Genomic DNA, 20307 nt, shown 5'->3' on the forward strand with positions numbered 1-20307 from the left:
GAGATTGCTCACTATGGTTACAGGCTCAAGTGTAGATCTTGAAGCTCACATGACAGGAGAGAGGGAGACTTGCTTTCGTATTTACATCAATATGACAGAGAAAGTGATCAGATGATTCAGAAGAAGATACAGAAGATTCTGATATTCTCATTTCCAGGCAGGGTTTGATTAGTACCATGAAGAGAAGCAGCCAAGGGGCCATCGCTGCTGGAAGGAAGTCTGTGTGAAATGATGGATGCACTATTGCTTGACTGCACTGAGTTTGTTTGACTCCATCTTTTGACAGGTTTCTGCTAAGTCCTTCTCAAGGAGCCCACTGAGTTTGCTGTCTGCTGACCAAGGTTCCTTTGTTGGTGCTCCCTTTTTATTTTTTTCCTGCCTTTGAAACCGTATTGTTTGCACTCCAAGTTTGTTTTGTTTTTTTGTTTCATTTTGTTTTATTTTAGAAGTACTGTCATCCAAGAGAAGAAATGTACTTGACTATTCCGTTAGCTTTCACTCTGAACCTTTCATATTCCTTGTTGAATTCTTTCTGGTCAATTTCTGAACACCCTGAAGTGAGAAAGTATTATGACAAATGAGAGAAAGAGAAGAAAAGTTGTTATTTTTTTCCAGAGGTAGAACAAGGAAAGAAAATTTCATCTCTGATAGAATCTGACTGGAGGGCTCTGTTCATAAAAGTTTCCTTATTAAACTTGCTCCACAATATCCACAGGCTCCCCGAAGGTTTCGAGACCCTAATTGGTGTGGCAGAATAGATGGAGCTGTCATCAGCCTGCTCTGTTTGTCGACCCACCATCCAACTCCCAACCCAGTTTACTACTAGCTCTGGCAATGGAGAGGTGATCATACTCATAGCATTGATTGAAAGTAGGGCTGAACCCTACTCAGCAGTCCATGCCTCCTGTGTAGTCAATGACCCATAACTATCTTGAGATGAATGTCAGGGTCTTGGGAAGTTACACCCTTATGCTCTAAACTGTTACCAGACTTAAAACTCCTGCTCAAAAGAACAATCCTTTGACAGTGGGAAAGCGTAACATGCATATTGAATATTGGGTGCTTGGGGAAGGCTTCTTTGAAAAAGTGTCATTGAAAATGAATATGCAGGGCAGAGAGAGAGTTCACTACCCTCTAGTCCTCCAAGGAAAACATCTCCAGCAGAATGAAGAACAAAGGCAGACTCTTTAAAGCAAGTGTGTTTATGGCTGTCGAGAACAGAGTATGCTGTGGAAGAGGAGAGCAAAGAGGCACAAGGTGTGGGGTCAGAAGATGATAACTTTGCCAGCCACTGTGAGGACTTTAAATATTCTTTCCAGATAAATGAAACTGAGTGACATGGTCTGGATTTAGTTTTAAATGGGTAATTTTGGCTCTTGTATTAAGAATGGATACCAAGGTTAGGTGCTTGGCTCACACCTATAATCCTAGCTACTCAGGAGGCTGAGATCTGAGGATCACAATTTGAAACCAGCCTAGGCAGAAAAGTCCGTGAGACTCCTATCTCCAATAAACTACTCAGAAAAAGCTACAAATGATGCTGTGACTCAAGTGGTAGAGTATTAGCCCTGAGCAAAAGAAGCTCAGGGACTGCACAGGCCCTGAGTTCAATGGACAAAAAGGGATTAGGGTAGAAGAAAGAAGACCAGTTAGGAAGCCAATGGAATAAGTTGAGTAAGAAGAGATGCAGCTTAGACCAGGTAATGATAGGAGGACTCAGTAGGACTTGCTACTGGGTGGCATGTGAATTGTGAGAGGAAGGATGGAGCAAGGGGAAGAAGGAGGCTTTCATTTGCTAAGATAAGAATGATTGGAGGTAAGGTGAGGTGATCAGGAGCTTCATTGGGACATTCCAGGTTGAGATGCCCTCTAAGTGTCAAAGTAGAGATATCAGGGAAGGAGTAGATGTCTGGAAAGGTGTGGGAATGTCTGGGCTGAATCTACAAACTTGGAAATCAGGATAAGGTGAGACTGCCTAATATATCCAAGAAAGATTAGAGAGAAATCCAGGACTAGTTCTCCAGGGATGGCCAGATAGCACAGACTTCACGAGAAAGACCAAGAAATAGAAAAGGTGAGGAAATGTATTAGGTACATCAAGGAAAATGAAAAGCCATTTTGGAGTTTGTAGAATGGCCTCTGGTGAGGAAAGGAAAAGAAAGTGCAGACCGTGGAGATCCTTCTTGGATAGTTTTCCTTTAAAAAGAACAGAAATGGGAATGGAGATTGATAGGTTAAAGTACAGAGTTTTTCCATGGAAGGTGTTTAGCACCTTTTGAGAATATTCTAGAGAGTCGGCAAAATGGATGATAGGCGATTTTTTTGTAAGCTACTAGCTTGCTGAGCAGAAAAGAAGTCCATCTCTAAGTGAACTTTGGAAACTGGAAATGTTCTTGTATATCGTGTGATTAGATTTGAAGGCAGTTGTATTTTCTGAACTGAAGTCAGGATCACATGACATAAAAGATGACAGATAAACAAGAGCAAGATATGTGCTGTGCTTTAGGAAAACATTTTGCAGAGTCAAAGGAGAAGTCTGAACTAAAAATAAATGTATATCCTTCCAATATGTTGATTACATCATCAAAGAAATGAGCATTCAAATATTGGTAATACTGCAGTTCTAAAACTGTGTCTTTACTTAACCCCCTTGTTTGGACTTCATAGTAATTCAAGTTCAGATCATCTAAATTAACCTTTACAGTATATGTGGAAAAGAGATGGAGGGAATATTAATAAACAAATGAAATTATAAACAGGTAATTTACAGAATTGTTCCAAGCTCTCTACAAGCAGCCTTTGACACAGTGTGAAGTAATGACAAATGTTCCGTTTCTCCTCAGCAAAGCTGGTAGGCCTTTGTCAGACTTTGTCAGGAAAAATGAGGACTCTTCTAACAAGAAGTCTGCAAGGTTAACGTCTGGTGCAATTTACCAGAAGTGTGTTGGTAGTGACATCATTTATAAGTGGCACCTACTACAAATAATATCAGTGACTAATGTTTATGTGGATTTACCACTTCCAAGGATTTTCAAGGCATCCATTCAATAAATGTGTCTGAGATCCTGTTGTGTTTCAGGCCTTGGAAATTTAGCGGTGAGAAAGCTCCCTCTCTCCTGAAGTTTCACCTGGGTGGTGCAATGCCTGGTGAAGTAAGTAGGTCAAGAATATTTTTCTCTGCAGAGGAAGACCTAAGGTTTAATTAAAACTGAGATTTAAATCACTGCTTTTCTAGGAATTTAGGCCCAGATGAAATTTTATTACTGGCATCCTATTTTCTTTCTTTTCATAATTCAGTACTTCAATACACATTGTTCCTTTCCTTAGTGTCTTCATAAATAGGATGAATATGTATGGCAAGAACTCTCCTGTATTTAAAATTTGTTCCAGCACCTAGTCTCATAGCCCTGTCTCCAGGAGAAATGCTAGTTCATATTACAGATATACCAGTTAGAGCTCGTCTACCTGATCTTGCTTCCCTGTAAGCCTAGAAAATTATTTACTGCCAACAAAATGACTGAGGTGTTTGGAATGTATCTACTTAAAAAAAAGATTGCATTAACTGAAAAAATAATTAACTTCTCTTTTAAAATATGACTTTTTGTCATTTGTATTGACTCTTAAACCTGTTAGAAATTACAGATGTTTTACTTTTCTGCATTTTAGACATAGCTTATAAATAGAAATTCATTATACTTCTTCACATATCTCGAAGCCATGCTTCGGTGTATATCATTGGAAGCAAAGGTCTTTTTCCCTTCGTTGAACTAATGACTCATAAAATAAATGAAGTACAGCATGGGCTCTTCTCTGCCCTCTTGTAATTCTGGTAATCTTATTGCTGTCAGAAGATACCTTCATACAACCACAGGAGAAGTGGGATCTGTCCTGGAAGTACTAAGTGACACACAGTACATACACACATACCTGTACAGGGCTTGCCAAGTGCTGCTGAGCCCTGCCCTGCCACAGTACACATCTGCCCATAGGTACAGAGGATTGGTTGGAGCTGGGGAAAGGCAGAGAACTGAGAGTTCCCCATGGGAGGGCTAAGGCTTTTCCTACCTTCCTGTGGGTGAGAGGACAATGTATATCTATGCTCTACCAGCTTATGGTGAGAAGGGATGCTACATCCAGATTAGGGATGCTGACCTGGAAGGAGAACTGGCAACTCTCTCCAGGTTAGACTTCTGGCAGGCAATTCACATAGCCTACAAAGAGAGATTTAGAGATATCCTGACAGAGAATGGATGTGTTGGTCAAGCATCCTGCCATTCTGCCATCCTCCGTGACAAGATGTTTACATAGCATGTGGGTCTCATGTTATGTAGCAGGAGATTAGGGTTCCATACCTTTCCCCTGCATCCTACCCTACTTTTGCTATAGAGAGAACTCATCCACAGCAGGACAAGGGAAAAGCTCTACTCTTCTCCCATGTCCTCTTTCTAGCTAAGCACTAGAAGGAGGTAGCACTTGAGGTGCAGACATCCTGAGAGTTGTCATGTCACCTTGCTTCTCCCTTTTCCCAGGAGAAGGCAAAGCACACACACGCATCTGTTATGCACATGTCTTAGGACTACTAAGAGAGAAATTGGAATCATGTATGAGATAAGTTTTATACAAAATGGATTATTCATGACTCAGAGTGATCAGGAAGCTATGCAGTTGACCTATGTTGAAGCTATGCAGAATGATAAGAGGCCTAGTGCCCATCAGGGCAGAGAGATCAGCATGACATGACCCATTTGGATGTCATGATTGAAAAACTAAATGCTTTAGAGATTTGGATGCCTTGGAATTTAAACTGGTCTGTGAAGTAGCTGCATTTCCCTATACTTGTTTTAGGTTCAAACAAATTCCTTGTTACTGGAGCTCCCCTCTGCCCCCTAGCGCAATGGGCACCAAGTTTGCAAACCTTCCTAGCCAAGCCAGAAGGGCCTTCCCTGTGTACCTGAGCAAACAACTTAATCTGCAAGCATCAGAGTCTTTACCTGTCTGCTGACCAGTGGTGCCACTGGTACAGAAGTGTGCAAAGATGGTAGAAGCTGCGGAAGAATGAGCTCAGGGTTGTGGGGACAGTGCTGAAAGGATAAAAGATATCCTGGAAGAGCTTTGGATACCAGTAAAGACTGTGATCCAGCCAAGCCTTGTATTAGTACAGGGAGCCTTCTATGTATGTCCTTGAGTTTTATATCTGTACATTCAACCAACCTGTGCATCAAAAATATTTGAGGAAGTGGTACTGTGGCTCAAAGTGGCACAGTGCTAATCTCGAGCAAAAAGAGCTCAGGGACAATGCTGGGCCCTGAGTTTAAGCCCCATGACTGCCAAAAAAAATTTTTAATAAAAATGCTGAACATGTATAGTACTAACTTTTACTAGTCATTCTTTCTTAAACTATACAGTGTAATGAATGTGTAGTATTGGTATATGTTTTAATTATTCTAGAGATAACTAAATAGATGGGAGTATGCATGCAGGTCATCTGCTGTCTCAGTTTATGTTGGGATTTGAGTATTCTTGAATTTTGGTATCTCTTGGGAGTCTTGGAAGCCATCCCCGACAGATAACAAGAGACAATTGCATATTTAAGATAGATGGTAACTATTGGAGACAAGAAGAGGCAAGGTAAATAGGTCACAACTTAACTTTCTAGAGGATTAAATTTTTTAATGTAGGAAGAAGATCCCTTTTTTTGGGGGGGGAGATGCGGGGGGGAAATGACCTGATGTTTAAAGAGGGAGCCAAGAATAGCAAAGAAAGTTCAAGTGGGGGAGGTGATAGTCAGAGGCAAATTTTGGTTAGAGGCCTAACTTCCTTACAGAGTGCCAAGTACCTGACTATCTGTCCCCAGCAAGCTGTCCAGATGACCAAGCATGGGCAAACAAAAGGACAGATGAGGGTGGCGGTACAACTATAAATGAGAAAGATGCTCAACTTCTAGGAGGACGGCTATGAAGGTTTTATCCAAGGATGAGTTTTCTTCTGTAGTTTGTTTGCTGCTGATAATGTTTTTGACTGGATTTCTAAGCTGAATTGTGGGTGTATGCTTATCTCCTCCTGCAAGGATTCAAGCTTTTTGGGTCCAAGTGTGAGTTCTGGGGATGCCCTCTGTGCTTACTTAGTAGGTTTAGGCACTCAACCATGTACTGATTTCATTTCACCGTGTCCTTTAGAATGACATTCAAGAAAACAACTCTGAAAAGGTCAGGCCAGGAGCTCGGGCAGGTTGTTTGGAGCTTTCTGCTCTACTGTTGGTTAATTTGGTGTTTCATTCTAAGCACACATTATTGCCATTGGTTGTAAACAGTGTGGTAAAGAATTCAATTAAGAAACTGATTTCTTAAATTCACAAATGCTGTTCCCAGAAGTTTCTGTTCTAGGAGGGCTGAGCTTCCCTGGCCCCTCTCCTTGCTCTCCTTGTCTCCTGCTGCCTCCAGCATTGTACCTACTGCTGAGTGGCAAACTGATAGCCACACAGCTTTGTGCTTAGAATCCTGGAGGCATGGATATCATCTAGGTTTATCAAGTGGAACCATCACTAAATCAGGAAAGTCACTATATTTTATTGTTCATTCTTGGTCATTGAAGAGAAGAAAAAGTGACTCACTTTAAAGATTTCTTCCCTCTTTCTTAATGAAAACATTTATCCTCTGAAAGTAACTTTGGCAGATGTTAAGAACAATTTGCTTTTTCCAAGAGGTGAATGTATTGTTAATTTCCCTTGATATAACAGTAATGCATAGCCTTTTTTTTTCCTCCAGCCAACCCAACCTACTTTTAATGCAAAAGAGTTATTTTCAAGTCAGTTATTAAGCCTTGGATGCCCTAAACCATTGAGGGTTGTTGTGTTTTATTTTTTTTCAAGAAATGTGATTCTTACATTTTATTAAAGTTTTCCTCCTTCCCTTTCTGGATGCTACCTTGGTAGCAGTCATGTTTTAAATATTGACAAGATAAGATAGTTTTCTTTTATATCAGCAGTCGTCTGTCTGTGAAATATGGACGAATCAGAATGCTGGATTTCCTTTCTCAGCGATCCATCAGGTTCATAATGTAAGGTTACAAATGGTTATTTCCTCTTCCTGAACTCGCACTGTGTAATGTGTTGCAGGCTGTTGTCACTAGCTATAAGTACCATGTCTGGCAATGCAGAAAATTTGTAACGTCTAATGACTCTTGAAATTGTCTATTATACTTCATTTACTGTGCCTTGTGACTGGTTGACGTGTAAACATTGTCCTAAATGAGAAACATACATGGTTTTTAAAGTCTACAGTTAAAAATCCGTCCATGTGAGCTTTGGCTTTCGTTCCAGCATCTGTGTTAAATTGCTTTTACAGGAAAATGAAAAGAGTATATTGATGATTGAGACATAGATATATATCTATAAATATATAGATATATAGATATACATGTATATATCAGTGTTACTTTCCATATATTGTACTCCCCATGTCCATGGGCTATTCAGCCCTTTGTGTCCAATGATTTTCAAAGATTCATGCGCTTTACTTGTGAGAAAGACTTGAGAATTGTTTGCATGAAAGTCTGTACATATTTGATGCAGATGTGGGAGGTCTGCAGCCCTAGAAAGCACTGTGACAGCTATGAGGTGATTCTCAGCCTTTTTCTGTTTGACAGTGCTGAACTGATCTTTGCAATGTGCATGGAACTGGGACTCATTTTACTTGACATTTTACTGCTTAATATCCAGATATTCACACTTCACCTTTGCATGTTTTAGAATTGTTTGAAAAGTAAATACTTTAACGTCTGTATTTCAAAATACAATACTGTGAAATTCTTCCCCATTGGATGCCCTGCTATCTGAGAGGTTGGAATATTTGGTTGAGAATCACTGAACACTTGAAGTAGCATGCAAAGGGTCTGTTGGGGTGGCACGTCAGGCACCTGTGTTCTCCCATGCATGGGATTTCTGGTTCTTCAAGATCATGATGTCTGTACGTTGCTTGGTACTGGTGCTTCCATGACCTAGCAGTTCCTCCTGAACTCATAAATGCTAGCTTAAGCTTTCATGCGTTCAGAAGTAGCCATCTCTGCTCTTCCTCAAAAGAAAAATTCGGTAGAACCAACAGCATTTGGCCAGACCTGCATTATTCTTTCTTGAAGACTTGTTCAAAGAACTATTGCAGTGCCCTGCTTTTACCTGTGTGTTCCTAGGAGACCTTCCTTTATAATCACTTCTAAATATGCATATGGATTTATAAGCCTAGAGCTTCAATGTAGCCTTCTTCAAGGCCTTAGAGATGGCAGGCAGTAAATATAATCACCTGTATCTCATGTATGTTTGAGTAGCCCACCTCCAAAATTTGTCAAAATTATTAAAAGTAAAACCTTAAGGTAGCAGTTGTCATTTAAAAGCATTTTAGCTTTAGCTTTTCATCAAGTGTTCTGAAGAAATAGAGAATGTTTGTTAATATTCAGATCTAAATTTACAAGCCAGTAGGTGGGAGCTGTTCCTAACAGAATGGATTTAAAAGCTTCTATTTAAAAGAGTCAATTAAATCATAATTTTTTCAATTTTGAAAAGAATAATACAAGACTTGGAAAATACCATATCTTTCTGTTAATGTTAGAAAGCTAAGGCATAATCATGGCTTTTAATTATTTACTGACATCCTTAGGAAACCTCTCTGTTTAGAGGAAAATAAGAATGTAGACCATATTTCCCCTTTATACTCTCAGAGCACGTGTAATATGTAATGTTCATTTTCCCTATGGGGGAGAGAGCTACATAATAAGATCTGTTTTAGAATTTGCCCTAGGTGCCTGGTGCACATGAACTCTAAATTTGTAGCTCTTTACCATGTTTTGAAATAATACAAAGGTTAAAAACTGCATCTTCTGGTATCTGCCATGCAGTAAAAATCTATCTGTAGACATTTGTGAATTCCTTATATGTTATAATTAAATTCACTTAGCATTTTTATATTTTTCAGCTGATAGTATTAGAATGTTTAATTGCAATGTATTATATGTTGTCCACTTATACTTATAGTCCTCCAAGCCAAACCAGACTAGGAACTTGGAGTTGGCAAAAGGCTGTTAGCCAGAACCAACACTCTGTTTTAAACTCTAATCTCAAACTAGGTTTTCTCCTAATGGTGGAAGGTTAATTTTTTGGAAGGTTGATTTTTATTTGCTTTTGAAGTGACAGTTAATTATGTACATTACTTCTGATTAATTGATGTCCTTATTTATAAAAACTTAAAAAGCTTTAAGGCACACATATAAAATAACCAACAAATACCAAAGAAATGAAGTTTTAAACCATGGTCAAATTGTTAGAATATTGAGATCATTTACATCTATTAACCTAGAGGAAAGATTTTTCTCTAAAGATCTTAAACTCCAAAGAAGTAGCCCAAAGACATTTAGTAAGTGTTTCATTTCTTTCTAATTACCTCAGGAAGCACTCTAAAGGCCACTGTGTCAGTAAGAATTTTGAACATGACAGAATTTTACCCCATACTTTTACTGCTTTATTATTCTAATAAAATATCATTGCATCATTATTTCAGAGGTTTAGATCTACTTCTCCTTAAAGAAAAGTTTCAACTATAAACTATTATTTGCAGGAAAGTACTTCTTAGGACTGGTTTCTGTTGATTTTTAGTAAGCCTTTTTAAAGTGAGAAAATAATTAGTTTTCATTTAAAACATTTGCCTTGGGAGATACAGGCATTGGACATACATGAATGTTAGCTCTTCATTAAGAGGTAACACTATAAATGCCTGCACTCATTAATATTTTGAATTGAACCCCCTTTATACAACTAAAGATGATTTAAAAAAAATTTAAAGGAGGCAACACTAGACTTCACAGTTCAAAATTATCTTATGTCTGAGGGGAAAAAAAATTCCCATTTCTTTTTCAGTCCCTTCTGCCTCTCAGTATAACTTCTCTACCCATCTCCTCCATTCCTCACTCCTGCCTCTGAGTTGAGATGTGTGAGGCATCCTTGATCTCTGAACTGCTCTTTTTTTGTTTGTTTGGGGTCTTTTTTTGTCTTCTTCTGGCACTCGGCCAGGTAAACTGAATCTCAGGCAATGGCCAAGGTCATTCCTGTCCTCTACAAGAGTGTGATGTTAAATCCAGCTTGGAATCTCTCCATTCCCGTTAAATTAATTCAAGAGAGAAAAATTGCTATCTGCATGTCGACTCTACTAAATATTTGTAGATCTAAGATTTTTTCTAACAGAGGAAGTTGATGAGTTTTCAGGAAGAAAAGAAATGTATTATAAGCTCAGTCTTAAGCACACTTTTCCCTCTGAATTTGAGCTTCTGGGAAGAGTACTAAATATGAAAAAAATTCAGTGTCTATTTCCAGAAAGGTCAAATCAGTCCCTGAAGAGAATTTTAAAATAACTGAAATGGAACAATATTTAAAGGCTACAAGGAAATAAAGGATTACATTCCTCCCTGCAATAGCAATCTTCCCTTATGGCTTCTAGGGAGTACAAGGAGCTAACTCTGGATTCAAAGCAGGTGGTTTGTGACTTGGGGAAAGCAGACTCACAGGAGAGCAGATGATGGCGCTGTCTAGCCCATTCATTGGGTGCACACTCATCTAGTCAAGTGGTTATCAAGTAAGATCTCAGATGTCCAAGTGAAGGGTTTATGTGCTGGGGCTTGTTATTCCCACAGTGGCTGCTACAACTTCTGTGGATGATGCAAATATTTGGATCAGCGTTGGCTTGGAATTCTGCTTTTAAAGTGTACAGACTCACGTTAAAGTTTAATTATGAAAGTGTGAGCTAATTGACCAATTGGAATTGTTTGCATATGATTTGCATGCTTAATATACTAACCTGTACAATGTTCCCATCTCCTTAGCTTCACTGTACCCACTCTGCTCTCTCTCCCCGCCCCAGTCCTGGTTCCAATCCTTTCTCTGCAACCTTTGGTACCCCCAGCTCCTGCCATGTCTGTTCAGGCTTATTTGAAAACTGCCCGTTGAGCTATGCCAAGGTTACACCTCAGCTAAACTGTAAGGCTAACTGACGACCTATGCTTGGTTTGAGTTGTCACATCAGTGGACACTGGCTGGAAGGATCTTTTGATGTCACCCAGGTCCTCCTTTTGTATCATTCCACGGAGTTCTGTGCAAACTTCTGTTGTTCTGTTAACAGTGTCCTCTGTGACTTAAATGTATGATACCTGTTTGCTATGTTGTTGCTTTTTTGAGGGAGGAGGGAAGGGTGAGAAAAGTTTCATGAGAGAAATTAGAAGATGGTGTGCCACACCTGGGGGAGTTTTTATTTAAGAAATCATAGCTGGGGCTGGGGATATAGCTTAGTGGCAAGAGTGCCTGCCTCGGATACACGAGGCCCTAGGTTCGATTCCCCAGCACCACATATACAGAAAATGGCCAGAAGCGGCACTGTGGCTCAAGTGGCAGAGTGCTAGCCTTGAGCGGGAAGAAGCCAGGGACAGTGCTCAGGCCCTGAGTTCAAGGCCCAGGACTGGCCAAAAAAAAAAAAGAAATCATAGCTGCACTAGTTCCAGAGTTGTAAGTTCTTATAAAGATTAGTATACTCAGCTTCAAAATAACGAAATCCATATGACCTCCGTTAGTTTGTGTTGTTGTTTTTTAAGAGCAAAGCCGAGCCAGTTGAAAGAAGTCTAGAAAGATGATTAAAACCCAGGCATATGTGAGAGAAGAATAAGAAAACATCAAAATACAAATCCTAAAATTAATTTCAGTCAGTTATTGCCTTTTAAAAATGAAAACCCATATAAATATGAAAAGAAAATTGAAGAGTAAGTCATAGAGAGGTCATAGAACAAACAAAAATGCTTAAGTTAATATTACAGGTAAAGTTTTAAAAGCATCAACAGACAGGGAATAGGAGGATCGAGCAATATACAAGTTTATTGTGAACTAGAAGAAAGCAGGTATGGAGAGGGACTCAGAAGATAGCAGGAGGAGCTTCGGGAATTTTCCCTGGTACCCTGCTCCAGTGAGATGCAGCTAGAGGTAGGATGGTCTCACTTGGCCAATCCTGTGCTTAAAGTGAACCACAGACAGGAGAATCCCCAGGACTCTCCACAGATGTGACAAGAGCCCATGAATTCCTAAAGGACTAGAGACTTCCCTTCTCATTCCCTTCTCTTTGAAAACCACATAGAAATTCCCAGAAGGCAAGGCCATCTTTGATAGCTACCTTATACTCTACCTAATTTAAATCTAAATTGCACAGAGATCATTGGGATGCTGTTCCTCTTCTCAGAACTCACACTCAATTGGAAGCATCCCTCAAAGCCTTAACATTTAGGGTTTATACATCCTTTGAAAGAATTTAATGAAAACCACGGACTGCCTTTTTCTCCCAAAACACATCTAAATGTGTGCATTCATTTAGACTCCCTGACAGTCCTTAAGACATCCCATTGTGTCTGCATATTTGCCAGTTCTTCTATGAGGCTTGGTCTCTGTGCAAGACTTTAGTTGTTTTTGGAGCTCATGAAACCTTTTTACACTCTTGCAGTGCCTGAGAAAAGTAATTAATTTCTCCTAAATCTGTAAGGCCATCCAAACTCAGGTTAGAAGACAAGAGCTTGGAAATCTTTCTCTAATCTACTTTAATTATGTCCATTTGAGAATAAAGACCTAAACTTTGCAAAACTAAAATCTTTGCCATGGAAAAAATATAGTATACTAGGCACAGTGTCTCATGTCTATAAACCCAGCTATTTGAGAGGCAGAGATCAGCAGGATTTCAGTGTGGGGCCAGCCCCCCTGACACACAAAAAAATTTGGCAAGGCCCCTTGTCCCATCAAACAAACTAGGGTGGTTTGTACCCATAATTCCAGCTCCCCAGAGATATAGGTAAGGAGAATCCCAGGCCAAGGGTAGCTGTGAATTGGAGGGAGGAAGTGCAAGACCCTCGCTGAAAAAAATAACTAATGCAAAAAAAGTTGGGGTCCAGAATTATGACTCAAGTAGTACAAAGCTCTGAGTTCAAACCCCAGTACTGCCCCACAAAAAAGAAAAAGAATATTCCATGTGTTACATGTAAATCAGGTTAAAATTTAAAAAAAAAACTTGCCAAAACAGATTTTAACTTTATAAATTCTCACTAGATCCTTATCATAACAAATTGAGACTAACCTCATAGGAAGTCATAAATAAGGACTGGAGGTGTAGCTCGAGAGGTAGAATACCTGCCTAACTGAGCTGAGTCCAAACCCCAGTGCCACCACTAAAAATAAATAAGTAAAAGTGAGAAATGAAACGATGGGATGCTAATAACTCATATGACACATTGATAGTCATATATTGGTCATTTGACATAGTATCATGGGCAGTTTGCCCCACACACATCTGAATTCCAGTGAGAGAAACTAGCTCCCACCCATTAGTAAAGGTTACTTTGAATACCCTACTTAAAGGATATTTCTCCAAAAATAGAAAATGATTCAAAGTGCATGGCACATGTCATGTGGAAACTAAAATTTCTGGAACTGTGTATTCTAATTGAAAGTAATTCAAACCAAAAATTCCCAGCAGTCACATTTTAAAACAGAAAATTATAAATTAGTAAGTCACATTAATATCATCATGCTTTATCTTAAAAATGACTTAGCTTAAGGTCTTATCCTGAGACTAGAATAATGTAACTTGTTCACACTTCAAAAAGGAACTTAGCTTTGGGAAACATGGCCCTCATATATGTAAAAACTAATAGCTAGTATCCATTCACTTACGTTACACCCACATGCACTTGCACATTCACAACACACAGTATAAGGTGAACTTGATCGAGTAGAGGGAATGAATTTCGCATGCTGCTCATACTGCCTCTGGAATAAATATCATTTTTCAGACAGGAGACTGGGGAGAACCTTCTATCACCTTGAGGCCTCCAAATGAAGCCACAGCCTCAACTCCAGTGCAGTACTGGCAGCATCACCCAGAGAAGCTCATCTTCCAGTCATGTGACTACAAGGCTTTTGTAAGTCATCTTGAATTCAGTATTTGGGTACCAGTGGGCAATAGAGGGTGTGTTTCAGGTTAGTTTGCTTTTTTTTCTGAAAATGTAGCAAAATGTCTATTGTTGAAATTTCCTGAAGTGCTTCCCCTCCTCTTCTTAAGGTAATTTCCATACAAAGAAAAGTTTTTAAATCTTGTAAACTTCAGATCCAACTTGCCCTCTTCTGATAGTGTTGACTATTTCAAAAGCAATAGGATTGAAGAACAATTTTAGGTGAAATGAGGAGGTGTGAATGTAACTCCACGACAGAGCTCTTCCCCAGCAGGTGTAGAGCCCTGGGTTCCATTCCTGCATTACAAGGAAGATAAAGTAGATGCGAACACTAATGTAGCATCTCTGTACAATGACCTCTAAACATTGGAGCTACTGCTTTCATAAGAACACCAGGTTCTATTCATTGTTTTCAAAAGGATTTTGAAAACTGGTATAGGTTTTCTCCTTTTTTTTTTTTAAAGAGTCAAGGGAATAGTTATGCTTAGCTAAGAATTGTGATAATATGGGCACATAAATCTTCAAAAAAAAAATCCTGTTCTATTTGAGGTATGTGGTGGTAGCCATGACTGCTGTGGGGGAGGGGACAGGAAACCAAAAACGCTGAACCTACTACAACACCCAGAAGCCGCCTCTCTAGAAGAAATGTTCCAATTAAGGCAAACTTTCCTGAGAACTTAATGGATAAGAATATCATCAAGATCATTTTTCTTCACTTGATTAAGCTATTCTGGATATCTCCTTGTGCTTCTGCTATCCCCTCTTTAACTGCTTCCTTATCTTGAATCATTGGATTTCTTTCCACAGTTACTGCCCCAAAACCATAGGGTTGAAATCACTTCCTCCATAGTTCAAACCCAAATCCCTCAGCCTTTCTGAACATGCCTTTGTTCAGACCCTAAACTAAACCTTCCCTTCTGCCATCGTGCCTCCCCAAATTACTGACTTCCTGGATCCTTGGGACTGTCAACTCCATGTGTGTCTGTGCCAGGTGTCTCTATTTAAATCAGGACCACCTCTTCAACTCTCTATGAAATTATTTTAGCTCACTTTTTACCTAGAAAATACTTTATTCATTTCTATAATCAAACCCACATACATAAAACCTTATACATTTAATATAACACATTACACTTCTACAAATGGAAAAAAAGTCTGCTTCTAGACCAGTATGGCTATGAAATTATGTCCAATGCCAATTCAACATAATAAACCAGGCTACTTTTTTGTCCAAATTTGACAGCACAACTAGAGTTTTTAGATGTTCAAGTTGTAGCCAGGTATTCGTGGCTCACGCCTATAATCCTAGTTTCTCATAAGTCTGAGATCTGAGGATTGTAGTTCAAAGCCAGCCCAGGCCAGAAAAGCTGTGAGACTCTTAGCTCCAGTTGTCCACCAAAAAACCAGCAGTGGGGCTGGGGATGTGGCCTAGTGGCAAGAATGCTTGCCTCCCATACATGAAGCCCTGGGTTCAATTCCCCAGCACCACATATACAGAAGCGCCAGAAGTGGCGCTGTGGCTCAAGTGGCAGAGTGCTAACTTTGAGCAAAAAGAAGCCAGGGACAGGTGCTCAGGCCCTGAGTCCAAAAGCCCCAGAACTGGCAAAAAAAAAAAAAAAAAAAACAGCAGTGGTGCTCAAGTGGTAGAGTGCTAGCCTTAAGCAAAGAAGCTCTGGGACAGCTAGCTCCCAGGCCCTGAGTTCAAGCCCTAGGACTGGAACAAAAAAATTCAAATTGTTTGGAATATATAATGGTAGATAGACAGACAGACAGACAGACCAGTAATAGCAGTGTGTCATCAGTAACAGCTTTTTCCAGACTCTGCAGTTTTGTGAACAAAATTATAAAGACATTCCGCACACTCCATTTTAAAAAAGATAAAAACCCAAACCCCAGAAATCAGCAAAGTTCTGTTACTATTATAGGAACCTCACATCTTTTTTTTGTCTTATTAGCTCATTTTTTTAATATGTGTAACAAACAATTGAGGCTTCAAGAGGGTGATGAGGAGTCAGTTGATAAAAAGCCAACAGTTTGCTCAAAATTGTTCATTTGCAGCCAGATGTAGGCGAATAAGTAAAGCCCTTAAGTACCTTGAATCTAGTCAAATCCAGACAGCAAAATGGCTTCAGGATCTGTCTCATCCTCCCCCTACTTTTTTCCACCACTCTTTGCCACAGAGACTCAATCCTGACCACTGTGAAACTGAGAATGACATTCTCACTCCCTGTCCACTGCAATCCTGTTCTCAGGTGGATCAACCACAGGGCACACAGCTGGGAATGAAAAGGGTCCAAAACTGCATCTCTGCCTAAGAACAGCCTAACATTAATTACCTATGCTGCCAAATAAGCCCAAGTGGGGGGACATGTTGCTTAGCTTCTCAGCTGTCTCATACAACCCTGTAATTACACAGAAAGTAGTGTGATTTATTTTTGCAGATATTGCTGCCTCAAAAAAATGGGAAAACATTTTTAGATGCTTCCATTTTGTAATTAAATATGATTTGAAAGATGACATCTTTAGAAAATGCTGTAGTTTCATTCTAAAGAGCAGTTTATAGCCCCCCCCCCAAACTTAGGATGAGTTCTGCTGTATTCTCTCTATAAGTGCATCTATATACAAGGATTAGTTACTATTAATTTTTATACGCTTTCTCCAAGTTAGAGCTACAAGTATTGCCAACAATTTTTTTTAGATCATGACTCATATTTATACTTGCCTTCTAATAAATCAATCCTTTTTTTAAATTTTTAGTATTTAGGTTCTATGCTGATAAAAGAGCTCAGGGGGACAGAATCCACCCAAGATGCTTGTGCAAAAATGCGGGTAAGTTTGCCAAACTCTATTATTCCTAGTAGCTGAAATACTAAATACTGGGTATGGGTACAAATTGCCACCTTTCAGATTACTATTCTCTTTATCCATTGGTCTGCTGAATCACAATTGTGTTACATAAAAAGGTGTTTGCATTTTCTTCATATTTATACGTGGTCTGTGTCATATTTTATGTCTGTTTGATATAGTTGTATAGGATTGCATTATTTTTAAGGGATTATAGTTAATTATGTGTAGATGCAGACATAGACATAGAATCAGATGTTATAAATACTGATATTTCTCCAGCTTAGGACACAAATGATCTTTAGTTTATTTCACAAAAATAATTTTAAGTACCTACTTAACAGTCTGGGAATATTTACTGACAACAATGCCAAGAAACTAAAATTTACCAAAAATACTAGTATCAGGAATGTACGTTATAAAACAAGTATTTATGACTTCTTAATTATTCTGCATTTTAAGTATAACAGAAGCATTTACTAGGCACTGGTAGCTCATGCCTACAATCCTAGCTACTCAGGAAACTGAGATCTGAGGATCACACAGTTTAGAGGCAGACTGGCAGAATAGTCCATGAGACTCCAGTTAATCAGAAGAAAAGCTAGACTGGATGGATGTGGCTCAAATGATACAGTGCCAGTCATGAGTAAAAACGCTGAGAGCTCAAGGCTTTGAGTTTAAGACTTGGTACCAACATAAACATTTTTTAAATAAATAAGAAAAAAAACATTCAATTCTGAGTAGAATGAAATGTAGAAGGCAGTAAACAATAACAAAAGTGGCAATTCCAGATGTCCATGATGAGTGGCTACTGGATTCCCTAGGAATCTATAACCAAAAATACATGCCACCCCTACAACCACAGCTTCTCCTTTCAGATTGCATCATTTATTCTTGCAGATGTATACCAAGAGTGCACGGCAAATGTATAGAGAATATGGAAATATCTGACCTAATAGTCCAGAATTAGGATGTTAGATTTTAAGTCAATATAACAACTAGCTGAAGTCAACTTTAAGGAATAAATCTCTTATTTTTGGACAGTACATCTTGTCACTAATGAACATTTTTGGGTGGGAAAGTTTTAAAAGTATACAATTGAGCTAAAGTAGTTACAAAGGTAAATGTGCAATATCCACTATTCATGGGAAGCTAAAAATGTATGTGTGACTTTGTGAAATGAAACCTCAGTATGTAATCACTAATAATATTTTGATCGATTCCAAAGCAAAAAGACTAAAATAGTTATTCATCTGTTTGATGCAGTAGAAACAGAGTGTCGATCCTAGGTACTGTATATAGATGGTTGTTGCTGTTTTCTCTACTTGGGAGTCACTTTTATTTATAATATGCTAGCTACAAATACTCACTGAGTAATTACAATGTGCCCTTGAGTATTGTTACTCCCACTTGTAGATGAAGAAACTGAGGCTTAAAGAGATTAATTCACTCTCTCAAAGTCACACAGCATATAAATAAATCCAGACTGGAATTCAAGTCTGACTCTAGAACACTGTTTGTTTGTTTGTTTGTTTGGGGGTGCTGGTCCTAGGGCTTGATCAAACTCAGAACCTGGGCAATGTCCCAGAGCTCCACTTCCAGCCTTTTCTGAGTAGTTTATTGAAGATAAGAGTCTCATGGACTTACCTGCCCAGGCTGGCTTCAAACCATTATCCTCAGATCTCAGCCTCCTGAGCAGCTAGGATTACAGGTGTGAGCTACTGGCACCCAGCTAGAACACACAGGCTTAACCACTAAATTCCCCTGGTTTCTCTAAGCTTCTATTCTCATGCTTGGAAAATGATAACAGCTGACTGAGGGGTTTTTCTGATTCTATAATTATTGGAATCTTATATTCTAAATGTGTACAGATCTGACCTAAATTGTGTTACTAATAAATGAGAAAATGGAAAAAAAAATTCATCATTAGGCCCCATAATCTTTTCGGAGATTTTCATGGGCATGTCTACGAAATGAATTTGGCATCTCTGACTTAGTACTATAAAGTAAATTACCTGAATCCAGCTACTTCAGTGTTTTACTCAGCATAAATATTGCATTGTGTGTGGGTAACATCATTTAAAATACACCAGTTCTGTGATATGAGTTTCATTCAATGCTCGAAATTGAGTGAATGTGAAATTATATCCTGATAGCAATAACAATGCCATGTAATAGACTCAGTAGAGAATGACTGAGTTAAATGTTTGTATGCTTCTTAAAATGAAACTTAGAAAAAGCTGTCAGTGTTGATATCATTCTTTAGCTTGTTGGACCATTTTACAGGTTTGCTGCCCCTGATGTTTATTTTAAGTAGCTTAAATGAAAATAGAAGCTTTCTTAGCTTCTTAGAATATCATAAACCCATATTTCTCATCTTGATTAAATAAACCTCAGGCCAGATTGCATTTACAGAGCCCTTTAATGCCAGAAGCACAGAGTGAATATTATCTGGGATGATCATATTGTGAATTAGAGCTCTCATCAACTAAAAATAGTGTTGATCTTAACTTGCAGTTAATTTTCAGTTTGAACCAAAAGTTATATTCTCAGCTTTCAACCTGGTATTATTTTAGTCTCAAGTCCCAGTATAATCATCTTCCCCATACCATGGGAAATACTTTAGGACCCAGGTGTTCTTAAAAGTTGAGATACAGTAATATTATGTAGGCCAAAGTTTTATAGCTTAAGACTTTACCTAGTGTATATATATATATACATATATATACACATATACATACATACGTATACATACATATATTGGGGGGGCAGTCCTGGAGCTTGAACTCAGGGCCCACTCTACTATTTGAGCCATAGTGCCACTTAGGTCTTTTTCTGTTTATGTGGTGCTGAGGAATCGAACCCAGGGCTTCATGCTTGCTAGGCAAGCACTCTACTGCTAAGCCATATTCCCAGACCCGCATATTCTTTTAATTGAAACAAAAAAGTATTTTTCAGTTCAACAGTGTGCATCTTAGCGAAAACTAAAATTTCTGCTAAGAAATAAATCAGAATGGTGTATTTGGTTTTGGTCAAATGTTTCCATAAATGTACTTCGTTAGCAAGGATGATTAATATCTAACTGTTATCACTGAGTTAGAAGAAGACATGTAAACATTTAATGACACCGGAGTAGCATCTTAACATCACCAACAATCTAAGAGATCCTCATAGGTGATCCTGAGAATAGCAGTCTTGGTCTCCAAAACCAGATCATCAGGACTCCTAACAGTTAATACATGCATGTCCAGCCAAGGGAATATGTACTTTTTTTTTTTTAATCTATGAGGTAGGCACTATATCCCTTATCCAAAATGCCTGAGACCAGAAACACTCAGATTTTGAATTTTTTCAGAATTTAGAATGGCTTCATAAACATAATGAGGTGACTTGGGGACAGAACCCAAGTTGAAACACCAAATATTGTTTCATACACCTTAGGCACATAGC

General features: G+C 38.7%; 1 protein-coding gene across 9 annotated transcripts in view; it reads left to right on the forward strand.

Annotated features, from left to right (window-relative positions):
• Window positions 1-20307, forward strand: part of Anks1b (ankyrin repeat and sterile alpha motif domain containing 1B) — an 895075-nt gene that overhangs the window by 832020 nt on the left and 42748 nt on the right. For 3 of the 9 annotated variants that reach the window (XM_048357604.1, XM_048357634.1, XM_048357610.1), the window contains 3 exons: window positions 6982-7056; window positions 13855-13983; window positions 16771-16842. In XM_048357604.1, the coding sequence (XP_048213561.1) occupies window positions 6982-7056; window positions 13855-13983; window positions 16771-16842 (276 nt within the window). The remainder of the gene's footprint in view (window positions 1-6981; window positions 7057-13854; window positions 13984-16770; window positions 16843-20307) is intronic. The other 6 variants (XM_048357596.1, XM_048357618.1, XM_048357625.1 and 3 more) reach the window with 2 other exon arrangements.

The sequence above is a fragment of the Perognathus longimembris genome, chromosome 1 (genome assembly GCF_023159225.1).
Source record: "Perognathus longimembris pacificus isolate PPM17 chromosome 1, ASM2315922v1, whole genome shotgun sequence".
NCBI classification, from domain to species: domain Eukaryota; kingdom Metazoa; phylum Chordata; class Mammalia; order Rodentia; family Heteromyidae; genus Perognathus; species Perognathus longimembris.